Genomic DNA, 14,030 nt, shown 5'->3' with positions numbered 1-14,030 from the left:
AACCTGATGTTAATTTGCTTGGTGCTCAGAGGCCTCTTAATTACTACATCAGACAAATTCTTCCTTGCTCAAATCTGTTCTTCAGCTTTGTCTCTGTATTTCTACTTCAGTGAAACAAAAGTCTTCATCTTCTGTTTACGGAGATCATTATTTCTTAGTTGTATATGCAGTGGTGTATGCCAGACTTTATCAGGTAAAGAAAAAAATAAGGCTCTCTCATTACCGCTATACCTGCCAGATGGTCATCTGTTTCCCAATTGCCCCATTCAAAACTGAAAAAAAAAAAGATAAAGAAAAGAGCTATCTCTTCTTATACCAATGAGAATAAAGACAGGACAATGTTGAGGGGTTTTTTTTCTTTTCATTCCCTCTTCCCTTCCAGGGATAAGCAGGTGTGGAATGACTTCTTCAAGGCGCCTTTATGCCGGTCAATTTTGCAGAACTTTTGATGGATCCCCTTTCATATGTCCATCTTGCTCAAGAACAGGTGTAGAGGGGATGTCAAAATCTGCAAGATGGTAGGTAAGGCACTGCACGCAACCAAATCAACATTTGTAGGTATGAGTGAAAAAATGCACACCCATATGAAGCGGTGAGGCTTTGCGACTTTGTGCTACTATTTCGCAGATTTTGACACGTGCTGTGGAGGCCCCCTGGTCAGGAGAAGCCAAGAAAGCACATTTTAAGTACAGTTGGGCACGAGTGGCTTTGTAAAATGATCGCCAAATCTGTAGGTAAAGAACCAGAGAATGGCTTCTCTAAATTTCTCTAGAGGAATCAGAAATTCTTCAGTAGTTCCTCACAGGAAAGGATTTTCATTGGCAGCAACGGCTGCCCAGTTACGGATTAAATGGAAGTTCAGGAAAATTCAGACTGTTAGGGAGAACAAAGCAAATTATATTCATACATGTGCAAAACCAGCCACATGAAGTACATGAAATACCCACAAAAGTTATTTTCTCCTTTGAAATAAATTTCAAAAGCAAATTCTTCTGAATGAGTACTGCTATTTAAAAATAAAGAATGCAGGAGAATCCCTCTGTCTGGTGCTAGTTTTGAGAAAAGAGCTCAAAAAGAAAAAAATCAGAATTTCATTGTGATTCTCGACAGAAGGAATACTCCAGATTTAACAAAATTCAAAACACCCAGTGTCTGTTGTTTTGTAATGTGCTGCCATATGCTAGTCAAGATTGTTTTCCCCTTGTTCTCAGTCTTCTAGCAGTTTTAATATCCCTCCCCATGCCCACTTTCCAAATTTATTCCATGCAGGCACATACACATATCAAACCGGCATCATTTTTAATTATTTCAGCTATATGCAGGTTTATAATCAAAATGTTCAGCACGATATTAATGAACAGCATGATAACGCAATGGAATCCATACGATTTAATTTAGGTGAACGCGTTTAGCAATTAGTACCAGAAATTTAAATTGGACTTGGAAATGGAGACCCAGTGAAGTTGCTACTATATTGACATCGTATGATTGTATTATTAATCTGACTGTTCTCTTTTGGGCAGACTACTAGTCTCTTCTGGACTGACTACAAGTAGTCCTTGAACTACCACTGTAATGGAGCCTGTCCATCACAGTTGTAACCCTTGACAGTCGTAAAATGGGTCAAGCATGTGACTGATCTGATTTTGTGACAATTTTTGCAGCAATCATTCATTAAGTGGCTCACCATGTTTGTTAAGTGACTCTGTGGTTGTTAAGTGACTCTGTGGTTGTTAAGTGAATTCTGTGGTCATTAAGCAGACCAATATTTTGCTATTGGCACTATTTTGCAGGAAACCAGAAGTAAATGCTGGTTTTCAGTGAAAGCATTGTAAAATGTAGTCATGTGACCACAGGGCAGTGCAAATGTCCATCAATGAGATCCAGTTGCTGAACATCTGAAGTATGGTCAGGTGATTGCAGGAAAGGTGACTATTGAAACTTTAAATCTGGGTTGGAAGTACCCTCCAGATAGGTCCAATCATTAGTCAAGGACTATCTCTACAAGATTATCACAACAGAATGCACGACAGTAATCTAAGTAGAAGGATACCATAAAACTATGGTGTTTTCACCTGACTAGGATGATGACTGGCAGAGCAGACTAATCTTGTAAGTCAGCCTATATGACGGGATGAGTCTACTGGCAGAAATAGATCATGGGAAATTGATCCCTTGGGGCAGCGCAGCTCTTCCCATAGCTATTAATGTATCACTGCTCTGATAGGATGAACTTTTGAACAATGTCTATCAATTTATTGGTCCTTATATTTATATAATATTTGGATGGATTCCAGATACCTAGAATCTGATTCAATCATATGCCGCTTGGTTTCATAGCTTTGGTTGCTAAATAGTTTGTGCTTAAAGATTGGAGATCAGTTACCACAGATGTGGTTCAGCTGGGAGAACATTGGAAACAAGTCAGTTGCCTTATACCAGGTTAGACCTTTGGTCATTTAGGGAGGGAAAAAAGATCTCTCTAGCCATATTTGACCACTGAACGTAGTTCTTGAGGGATCTGAAGAAGAGTACTCTATTGGAAGCCCTGGAGATTGAGTAGAGAAGAATTGTAAACAAAATTAGGCATATGGGTGGGTCTATACAATTTGCCAACTAAGTTTCAAGGTTTCAAGTCAGAGTGCTTCCCATCCCTGTTATTCTTCTGCCTTCACTATGAGCATGTGCTCCAACACTGACTAATGGTCTTTCTCTATAAGACAACATCTGTAGGTAAAAAATTTCTGAAGGAATAACTGATTTTAAATCCATTGCTATGTTTGTACTCTATGATACCCAGCTTATGAACTCCAGGAGTGCCCAGATCCTGAACCCTTCGCCAATGGCATTGTAAGAGGAGCAGGTTATAGTGTGGGGCAGTCCATCTCCTTTGAGTGCCTCCCTGGCTATCAGTTGATTGGACAACCAGTCTTAACCTGTCAACATGGAACCAATAGGAACTGGGACCACCCATTGCCCAGGTGTGAAGGTATGACTTTATTGAGAATTTTCCTAGTAGGGGATTATTAAGGAAAAAAGAGAAAAGGAACACACTAAGTTAGTATACAGTACCTAAGATATATCACGTACATATTAAATGTGTACTGGGCTTGTTGGTATTTGTCAAGAGGCATCATATTCATTTGTATCCACACATATATTTTCCCTATTCCTCAGCACGAGCACCACTACACATTTCTGGCTACAAACCTGAACTGGCTGGTCTTTGACTTTTATCGGTTTCTGTTTCACTTAGAAGTAGACCACTGCTAATTCAGTTTATTGCTTCCACAGTACCTAGATATCCATTAATTATACTATTGATGGGCCTTAATTTCTGCTCCTTCAGGGAGTGACAAATCTATTTTTTTCCCCATAACTTTGATTTAATTTGAGTATGACTGTTGTATCTGTTCACCTCCGTCTTCTGCATGCCTCTCTCAGTATTCCTTTCACGTGGATATTTGTTCTTGATGGCTCCCTCAGAAAACAGTATGAATAGAAATATAGTAATGCTGAACTTTGCTAAATTTGCTTGAGCCACAGGTTCATATATTCCTTTCTCATCACATTCTTAGTTGAGGAAGCTTTGGCTTGTTAGAAGAAGGCTTCCCATGACTTGTAACCTTCTGCATATGCTGAGCTCTACTAATAGTCCTTTTTAGCAACCACAGTTGTCCCAGTCCAGACAAATTGACAAAGTCCACAACACACAGTTAAGTGCTCAAGGGAGGCCAGCACCAGTTATCACCAGGTTTCGAAAAGATTTCTTTAAACTGAAAGGGGTTATGGGTTTGTTTTAGGTTTAAATAATCTTCCCTGCTCAACTGAGTTGAATATGCTCTCTCCCTGTTGCTTGTACAGAGAAGAGTGTTGGCTAGAGAATTCTGGAAGTTGAGGTCCACACATCTTCAAGTGGCCAAGATTAAGAAACACTGTATAGCTCATGAGAATAGCTGTTTGGAAGACTTGAAAATAGATTAAATGATACTAAAATCATACTACCACTATTGTGCAAATTCTGAGATTTAGTAGCTCTTAATGTCTTTTGTGGTCAATTGCATACAGTCCCCTGTGGAGGAAACATCACTGCCCAAAATGGAACAATCTACTCCTCCGGCTTTCCCAATCAGTATCCCAATTCCCAGGACTGCACGTGGGTATTTGTGGTGTCACCTGGATATGGCATCTACCTCAACTTTACCTTGCTACAAACAGAGCCGTACAATGACTTCATCACTGTCTGGTGAGTGGGATTTGGACCTGGGGGCTCTCTCTGAGCCCAGCCTTTTCAGCAGTGTTGCTAGAACCTTGTCATAGCTATGTTCTCTTATCCTTATGAGACAATGAGAGATCCTCACATCATGAGAAGTCTGGAGATATCAGTTTTTCACTTACCTCAAGGGAAACTGCCCAAGCTGGGATTAGGAAGCTTGGTGGCAGAGGACCTAGGACAATAAGATATATATTACAAAAAGACATCATCAAATTGGAAAAAAAATTCCTCTAAACCCCTGGAGGAAAGGGAAAATTTCAGTATGCTTCCTAAAGAACTTTAAAGTAGCAATGAACATCCTGAAGGGAGATCGTGATAATGGAAATGGCAGTAATGAAAATTGCTTGATTTGGAAAATGGATATCATAGAGAAACATGGAAAGATGTCCTGTTGTCAATATACAACAGCTGTTGTCTACTCTCATTTCCATGGCTCTGAGGTCCAATGGGGATCCACCAAGACAAGAGGAAACAAGCTGGTGACCAGAGAAGGACTGAGCTATGAATAGGAAGAGCTACACTGTTGCCTTTGCATTGAAGAGTTGTATTGTGTTACTTAGCCTCTGTGTTGGATTATGCAAATGCACCTTTCAGTTATAAAGTCTTTCCATTATTTAACATTTAGAAAGTATTGTGCCTTTTATAGTAAAATTTAAAATAATAGGTATTTTGTATTTTTTCCTATTAGTTACAATTTGTTGCAAACTAAAAGCTTAATTACAATATATGTAAGTACAGCATATGCAAATTCTTGTTTTCACGTATTGTATTTCTAGCCTGGGAATTGGGATATCTTCAAGTGCATATCTAGGCAGATATTCCAAATAAAATAAGAAAGAAAATAGGAAAAGAGGCTTTGATAGATCTTGGAGCCTGTGAGCAGATCAGGAGAACTTTGTGGATCCCTTCAGCTAGATTGATCCACTGGGAGTGTCTGGTTGGCCTTCCAAGCATCATCTGGCTCTTACATCAAGAAGATGGTCAGCCCTTTCAAAAGTGTCAGCTGGAATTGTCTTCAGCCAACAACTTGGGTGGTGTACAAACTCTGATCCATAATGTTCCCACTCTTTAACCAGGTCTTTTCTGTTACTCTTTTGTATTTCTTTCCCTTTCTCTTCAGGGATGGTTCTCAAGAGACAGCACCCCAGCTGGGGGTTTTCACAGGACACTCAGTGAAGAAAGTCATCCAAAGCTCTTCCAATCATGCTCTGATGAAGTTTCACAGCGATGCAGCCAATGGAGGCCTTTTTGTCATCCACTTCTATGGTAGGTACAGCTCACTGTGATGCAAGGCTTTGTGGTCATGCTTGTTTTCTAACGTGTTGCATGCAGCAATGAGGGTTCAATTGGACATTGCTTACGTATTCAACTAGGGCTTATCATGTGCCTTCTCTGCCATACCACACTCTGCAGCATAAAACAAAACCCCACTAATTTGGACCAATAAGTAGCACTTATCCTTACGGGTGGGTTTGCACAGAAAGCTTAATCAAACTGATTAGAAGCCAAGGGCTGCATGCATTGATTATTGTTAAGATTAGAGATGCTTTTTGTAGCTTAACTCTGCCCATTGACTTAGCTTGAGATCCCAGGTGTTGTGCAAATCAAGCAAATGGGTTAATTCAATAATCAAGTTGTGTGAACCATCCCATGAAGAAATTCAAATGCTGCGTGAAGAATGGTGTAGTTGGTGTAAACCAAAAAGTAAGAGATATGTTTGGCTTACAGAATAAAAAAAGAATGTATTTCTTCTGAAAAAAAAAATACCCTTGAGGGCCAACAAATCTTCAAAATGTTGAACCACAGAAGGCTACAAAAGGGAGAAAATTGGTTTTCCCCCCATCCACCCCAGCATCACCCAGGGAGCAGGTTCTGTTTGTTGTGGAATTGATTTTCCAGAGATTCAGCTTCTGGCTTCTCTCTTTGTTCATTATTTATTTACTCATCCATTCAATTCATATGGCCGCCCATCTCAACAAGTGATTCCAATTTTTGCCAAGCAACTATAACACAAAGATACATATTCAAGTCCCATAGCTAGAGATTTGGTACTCTCATGCATTTGATTTATTTCTTTCTCTTCCCAGCCTATCAACTTTCTAAGTGCCAACCGCCAACTATGGTCCCTAATGCTGAAATCATCACTGAGAATGAGGATTACAGAATAGGTATCGCATGCATGTTTTTGCTAGTATTTTCTGGATGTAGACAGGTGATATAAATCACGGATGGATGGTGTTCCCACAATTCTCCTCCCAGTCCTAATTCAATCTCTGAAATAGGTACCCATAACTTGTTTACAATAAGTAAGAAAATAATTGAATAATTTTTCCTGTTCTTGCCACACACACAGTTCAGCATCTTAGCAGAGTGAAGTATGTACTCCTTATTTATTGTAAGCACCAGGAATCTACTGGATGCAGCTAGAAACACATAAAAGGAATCACACAACAATTTTCTAACACTTCCTTTATCTGCTGTGAATAAGAGGGAGAAGGTCTGCACAGCTTAAAATGAAAGTCAGGGTTAGTTTTTATAAGAAACTTACCTGAGGAGTGAATTCTTCGATCCAGGAAGACCACCGAAACATTAGAACCAGCATATTAAATTGTGTTGTTCTTCATAGGATTCTAATCCACAAAACCCCTGTTGAGGCATGCTCAACTCCTGGCAACAATATGGAAAATATTCAGAGCAACTGTTTTCCATTGTCCTTGGTTTTATTTTTTTTCAAATTTCCTGGATTAGTTTACAACCCTTGGATTTTCTGGTGGTCTCCCTTCCAAATACAGCACTAACCTGGTCCTAGTTTAATTAGCTCTTAGGAGATCAGCTCATACTAAGACAGTTCATCCCTGATCTTGCAGCTAAAGCAGCTTGTCCCTGAATTGAAACCCTCATTTGCATGTCAAAGGCGGTGTGTGTGTGTGATTTTGAGCACCCCACTTTGGTTTAAAACAAAGCTGTCCTCACTTCCAGATTTGCTTTTGAATGATAGCAGTGGGACCAGAACACAACACCACCTTCACTCTTCTTCAAGCAGAAAATTAGCAAGCCTGTCAGTCAAATAAATAAATAATATAATATAATATAATAAAGTTAGAAAGGACCTTGGAGGTCATCGAGTCCAACCCCTTGCTCAGGCACGAACCCTACACCATTTCGGACAAATGGCTGTCCAGTCTCTTCTTAAAAACTTAAAAAAATAGATGTTACCTACCAGTCAGAATTCTTCCACTGCATTGAGTGGTATGCTTATCCAGACTTAAGGGGTAGATCTTTTACCTGTACACCAGATGCGTACAGAGTTTGAAAGATTAATGAGGACAATGGGATAACTGGAAGTGATTCACAAGAGAATGGAGGTAGCAGATGACAAGGCTTGGCTGACGATGTGTAGCGCAACACACCTGGGAGAAATATTGCAAAGTAACTCAGCTAAAGATTTCTCCCTAATGACACCGTCAAGTGTACTTCAAAGATATCAGATAAAAATGTGCCAGAGCATGAAGCAGGGATAGGGCTTATGCGATATCCCCCACCTCTTACTTCCTTTGACATGTCTTTTGGCTAATTCAAATCCCTAACACTTTAAAGTAGTGTTTCCAACTTTATCTTTAACTTTGGGCAACTTTAAGCTGTGTGGCCATCAACTTCCTAGCTGGGGAATTCTGGAAGTTGAAGTCCATGCATCTTCAAGGTTGAGAAACATTACCCTAAGTTGACTTTCTGAACCATGAGAAAAAAGATACATGCTTTCATTTAATAGCAGATGGTCTTCCCCCATTTGGCACGAGAACAATTTGAGAATGGCAGTTTTAGTTCAGGGGCTTTTTTCTCTCCCCTTACTTCAATTAACTTTACGGGATCCCGACCTCCTTCCTCACATCTAGTTCGCTTGTAATCATGATCCATCTGATGACCCTTGTTCAAAATACGTTCTTTTGTATTCTTGGAACACACCTGCATCTTCTTCGTTCCTTTCTGCAGGTGATATTATTAGGTATCAATGTCTTCCTGGCTTCACCTTGGTTGGGAATGAGATCCTGACATGCAGGCTTGGTACCCACCTCCAGTTCGAAGGCCCTCCCCCAACGTGTGAAGGTCAGTCACTTTGATGGAAGTGCAAAAAATCCCAGAACTCATAGCAGAGAATAAATAATATATGGATATCTTGCTTTTTAATATTGGATATACAAGAAGTCAAAGAGATATATTAAGACTTATGCTGTGGACACCAAGAAAAGGTGCCAAAAAGATTGTTCCTTTAAAAATAATATAGATGATGATGATGATGATGATGACGATGATGATGATGATGATGATGGACTAAAAATAAATCAGTCTGCATCACCGTCTTCTAAAGGGGACCCATGCTTTATTCTAGAAAGGGAACCTAAGGTAAACACAGCAGAGGTGCCACGACAGATCATTTTCCTGATTGCAACAATAGTTTATATTTGTGCAAATGATATTTTCTTTGCAAAAGCAATGTGGCAATCCATCTCATACTCACAAACCCAATATAGACAAGGAGGGTTTGTGAGGCCCATGTATACTAAGTTTTAAAAGATCCTGAGATAGTTATGAAAGCAAGGTCTATTGCTAACTGGGGAAAGATGCAACAGAACTGTTTCCCCCAGTTAAATAGTCAAATAGGTGATGGGAAAGACTTCTCATAGAGCCCGAGTGAACTAGTGTAAGCCAAAACAGGCAATCTTCACCAAACTGTGGACTAACTTCCGGAATTTACTAGCCTGCATCTTCACTCGATCTCGTTGGAGACCTGCTAGATGAGTTAGCCAGATTTCTCCCATCTTCTGATCCCAGTTAACAGCCCCAAGAGTAGTTTTCCTTCACAGTGACATAGAGTAACTCTCTGTGCCTTGCTTTTTTTTTGTTGGTGTCGATCAGTTCACTGTCCAATGAATGAGGTCCTCCGTGACTCCACAGGAGTGATCCTAAGCCCATCCTTCACAGGCAGCTACCCTCACTTCCAGACTTGCTCTTGGATGATAGCAGTGGAACCCGAGTACAACATCACCTTCACCGTTGAATATTTCTTGAGTGAGAAGAAGTATGATGAGTTTGGGATATTTGACGGTGAGTCATAAAGTTTGGATGGTTTTGGAGATGAGATGGTGGGGGACTAGATTACCAGAAGGAACACTGCTTAAACTACATACTTTCCTTTAGGGGTAGAAGAGGGATCAGGGTGGGACTACACATTGCAGTAGCTACCAGAATTCGGCCCAGTGAGACAGAGAATTGAGGAGAATATTTATAGGTCAGGGTTGAAATGAGGGGTCCTTGATGATCTCTGAGCTTGGCTGTTTTCTTGCAGACATTTGATTACCCAACTAAGTAACCTCATCAGTGCTAGAGGAAACAATATCAGGTGGCCACCACCAGCATTATTAATTATGAATTATATGATTGGTAGCATCGTGCACTGTTCCTCCATGGATAAGACATCAATTGCCAAAGATGGGGAGAGGAAAATGCATTCTAAGCTTATAGAATTATAAAATATCTTGCAAAGAGTAAATAAAACTTTTTTTTTCTGATTGCATGCGGCTAAAAGACATGATCACCCAACTAAAGTGATTGACAGGAGAGAAGAACATATTATTTCACTTTCTGCATATTTACGTAACTTTGGAGATTCCCTGCCAGGGCATACAGTTTAGTAGGCTGCAAGCTAAAATGTTAAGTCCTCAGCCTTACAAGCCATTGTACCCTCTTCCTTCATCCTTTTGCTTTCCGTGCTTTTTCCCTTTCATGCTGGAGATAACTGCATTTAGTCTTCAGGGCCCTTCTTCCCAGATTCTCCCCCACAAATGATTATCTGCCAAATCATGGTCTCTTGCTGAGCCCTTTGTTAGCTTCACTAGATGAATTTATTCATAATTATGAAGATTGATTAGGAAGGATTGCTCTGTCGGCTATTGTTGCAACTATGACAGCTGAAAGAAACATCTATATTCAGTATTTCTGAATCCTAGGGTTTGGAAACTTATAAGAAAAGAAGGCTATTGCAATCATCTATATGCTCTCAGTTCTTCTGTATAACCTTCCCAACGCCATACCCCCCCCCCCAGATATATTTAACTAGAACCAGCTTTACCCCATCCAGAGTGGTCTCTGGGGTTTATGGGGATTATCAGCTAGCAAAATTGGTAATGAAAAATCCACACCAGGTAGGTTTCTACAACTTTCATTGAGCTAAGTGCAAAATGATGCTTTGAATGTTACATCAGGAGCCTTTCTTCAACATGGCCCAAAGCCATGTAAAAAGAACTTTACAAATGAATGGGTGTGTTACATGTAAATAAAATTAAATAGTACATACAATTCATTTAATTATCTTAAATTAGTCTTCTCTATTGCAGCATTTCTTGTTATTGTTGCAGAGGTAAAATAAGAGGAGATTCTGTCGATGCTTCTGAGTCCCCCCCCAAAAAAATATGAGAGATAAAGACAGGAAATAAACAACTGAGACAAAATAAATAGATTCCCATGTTTCTTTGAGCAGTTTTTCTTAACCTCTATAGCAGCGGTTCTCAACCTGTGGGTCGGGACCCCATTTGGGGTCAAATGACCATTTTACGGGGGTCGCCAAACAACGCAGTCTGCCATTTTTTCCCCTTTTCCTTAGCTGTGCTACTCCCTTTTATTCTATTGGCTTTTGAAAGCCAATAGAATAAACTCTCTTGAATAGAGTCTAATTCTATTGGTTTTCAAAAGCCAATAGAAATTGTCCAGGCTGTCTCTGCCCTGCTGAGCCCGCCAAAAGTCCCATTCTGCTATACTTCGGCCGGCGCAGGGGGCGGCACCATGCATGCGCGGCGCTCCCGGGCAGGGAAAGTCCTCGACTTATGACCGGTTGGGAGTCGCGGTATTAAAAGGGTTGAGAACCACTGCTCTATAGTTTTAAGAATTCACTAGTCAATATTCTGGAGGAACATTCAACTTGAAATCCACACATCTTAATGTTGGTGATATTGAGAAGTACTGTACCAGAGACTGGATAAATTAAGAAATCTGGGAATAAATATTAAATCATGCACAGTGACGTAGGAATTTCATTAACTAAGCAGGTTGAGACAGAGTTGAGATAGATCTCACCTGGAAGTTTGTGATATCCCCCCCAAAAATGTGGGAGGCTATAGAGTATCCTGTGCCTGGTTCTCTATGTTCTGAAGGAGCTGAACAGGATGCTGACCCCTTAAAAGCTTTGGTTCAATCCAGTTATGGCTTTTCGTTGGCTCATGCTCTATTTTTGTGATGTTTCTAAAGGGACTTCAGGTCAAAGTCCACTGTTATTGTCTCTAAGTGGAAATTACTCTGCACCACTGGTGGTGACCAGTTCAGGAAACAGAGCATATCTCCACTGGTCCTCTGATCACGCCTACAGCAGGAAGGGTTTCCGGATCCGATATTCGGGTGAGTAGGGAGTGTGAAAGAAGTCCGATCACCTTTGCATAAAGCAGGGGTAAGCTGATGAGAAAATGTTTCTTCTTGACTTACTTTTTCTGGTATTCTGAAACTAGAAATGAATCTCATTAGTTTTCCCATAGAAAAATCACCCAACCTGTTTGGGATTTTTTTTAAAAAAAAAAATTGTTTGCTTTGCTTTTGTTGTTTAATTAATTCCTTCCTTTCACACATCCTTTCGGTCACTGAGTCTGAAGTCTTGGATTAATGCAATTTGCTTCTGAATAAGCATGAACTAAATTGTGCTGTAAATGGATTCACATTCAGGGTTACGGCTTGCACTTTTTGCTGTAATTAATTTAGCGAAGGGTGTTTATTATTAATTATAGGCTCATTGAGAAAGAATGCACCATGCTAATCTCGAAGTAATACTGTGGTGCGTAAACCCCAAATCCGTTATTTATTGCTGGTCAACTAATTTTGTGTGCAACTTTTTAATTTTATAAACACTACAATCCAGCTTTTCAGTTCACCATAAAACTTTCTGCGCCGTGGATCATACTTTCTTAAAGTGAGAATTGCGAAAAAAGAAATAATGTGGTTTATTTCAATATGACTAAACTGAGGTTATTGTTGTTCGGGGAATAATCATTGGTTGCATAGCTAAATTCTAGAGAAGTGCTCTGCTGGCAGACATTGTCATTCTCCAAGGAAATTATTTTGATCCATCTGAAATACAATGTTGGTTTATAATTGGGAACCATTGTTTCATGGTCATATGGAGATGACATAACTGTGAAATAATTATAGGTGCCATACCAAATAATTCTTGGGTGGCACTTAGAAAATCTGCAAATTGACAAAATTTCCATCTGTCAGTTGCAAAAAGCCACACTGCTTAAATTCTCACATATAGTACACTGATATTATTTTGACATCATAGGTTCCTGAGAAAAACTCAATGCTCAATGCTATGAAGTCTAATACCAGCTAAAAACTGGCATCTGTGACTTCACATTGCACTGATAATAATTGGTAATTGATCATTGATCATTGATCATCGATAATCAATAATTGATAATAATTTCATAGAAAATGAAAAAGTTAAATTGCTCTGGGACTTTAGAATTCAAACAGGGACCTGCCACATAAGACCCCAGACTGAACAATTGTTGATAAGAAAGACAAAAAAGTCTGGGTAGTGGATGTGGCAGTGCCTGGAGACCGCAGAATAGAAGAGAAAGAACTGGATAAGATAACAAAATACAAAGACCTGCAAATAGAAATAGAATGACTGTGGCAAAGGCAAGCAAGGGTAGCACCAATACTAATAGGTGCCTTGGGTGCAATCCCAAAACAACTGGAGCACCATTGGCATTAACAAATTTGCCATCAGTCAATTGCAAAAGGCGAGGACAGCCTCCATCCTTTTCCTTACTCGGAAAAGTTTCCATCCTGTGACGATATCTGCAACACCATCAAACATCCACATCTGCCTATCCCAGGTCCTTGGTAAGGATCTGCCAAACCCGATCTGAACATCTGGCTGACTGTGCAATGATCAATAATAATAACAGCAGATGGCAGTTGGGGAAGGCTGATATATAGATTCATGCCATTAAGTGCATTTTTTCCTAAATCTGACATATGAATTCAAGTTGTAGATTTAAAATATATAACTGTTCACAACACATCAGTTGTAGCAAATACTGTAAGTTCCCTGTTATTATTTGAATTCTGGAGGTTCAAGCTAACATATCTTAGAGTTGCTAAGGTTGAGGAACACTGCTCTACATCTATAAAAAACTGAAGTGGAGGCATAGATTGAAGGAAATGAGAAAAATTGACCTTTGCTTCTTATTACTCTTATTTGTTTCCCAACCATTGCCACAAAACAACCCACTAAGAATGCATTTTAAAGAATGGGAGCTACATTTTTTTCTTGTCTACACTCCTTTGGATCCTGCATATTTGTGTGATCTGAGGTGGCTTCCAATAACTAAACTAAACTTAATCCATAAAATTGCAATAAAAGAACCGTTAAGTTTTGTTTTTGTTTTTTGTTTAATCTTTGGAAGAATTAACACATGAAAACTTAACTTATTCATGGTTCCAATATAGACAAATAGTGGATAGATGGAAGATGGATTGTAAAATGGGCTGGCTTAGAGAAGATGGAATTTTTTTAAAACAAGTAAGAGATCAAAGGCCAACCCATATTAAGAGAGGTTATGGGGTTTTAGTGGAATTAGATTCAGAACTTGAACTAGTTAAAGATTGTATGATTAAATGGGCACAGAATATTGGTGAAACGATT

At 39.5% G+C, this 14,030-nt stretch overlaps 1 protein-coding gene across 1 annotated transcript in view; it reads left to right on the top strand.

Moving 5' to 3' along the window:
• CSMD2 (CUB and Sushi multiple domains 2) overlaps positions 1 to 14,030 on the top strand; it is a 356,715-nt gene that overhangs the window by 278,678 nt on the left and 64,007 nt on the right. Inside the window, exons 39-45 of the mRNA XM_039329926.1 lie at positions 2,801 to 2,989; positions 4,069 to 4,246; positions 5,397 to 5,542; positions 6,364 to 6,444; positions 8,267 to 8,380; positions 9,191 to 9,379; positions 11,576 to 11,722. Coding sequence (XP_039185860.1) covers positions 2,801 to 2,989; positions 4,069 to 4,246; positions 5,397 to 5,542; positions 6,364 to 6,444; positions 8,267 to 8,380; positions 9,191 to 9,379; positions 11,576 to 11,722 — 1,044 coding nt within the window. The remainder of the gene's footprint in view (positions 1 to 2,800; positions 2,990 to 4,068; positions 4,247 to 5,396; positions 5,543 to 6,363; positions 6,445 to 8,266; positions 8,381 to 9,190; positions 9,380 to 11,575; positions 11,723 to 14,030) is intronic.

The sequence above is a fragment of the Crotalus tigris genome, unplaced genomic scaffold (assembly GCF_016545835.1).
Source record: "Crotalus tigris isolate CLP2741 ecotype Arizona unplaced genomic scaffold, ASM1654583v1 scf7180000017614.5298720, whole genome shotgun sequence".
In the NCBI taxonomy this organism is placed as follows: domain Eukaryota; kingdom Metazoa; phylum Chordata; class Lepidosauria; order Squamata; family Viperidae; genus Crotalus; species Crotalus tigris.
This window is presented reverse-complemented; position numbering and strand designations above follow the sequence as displayed.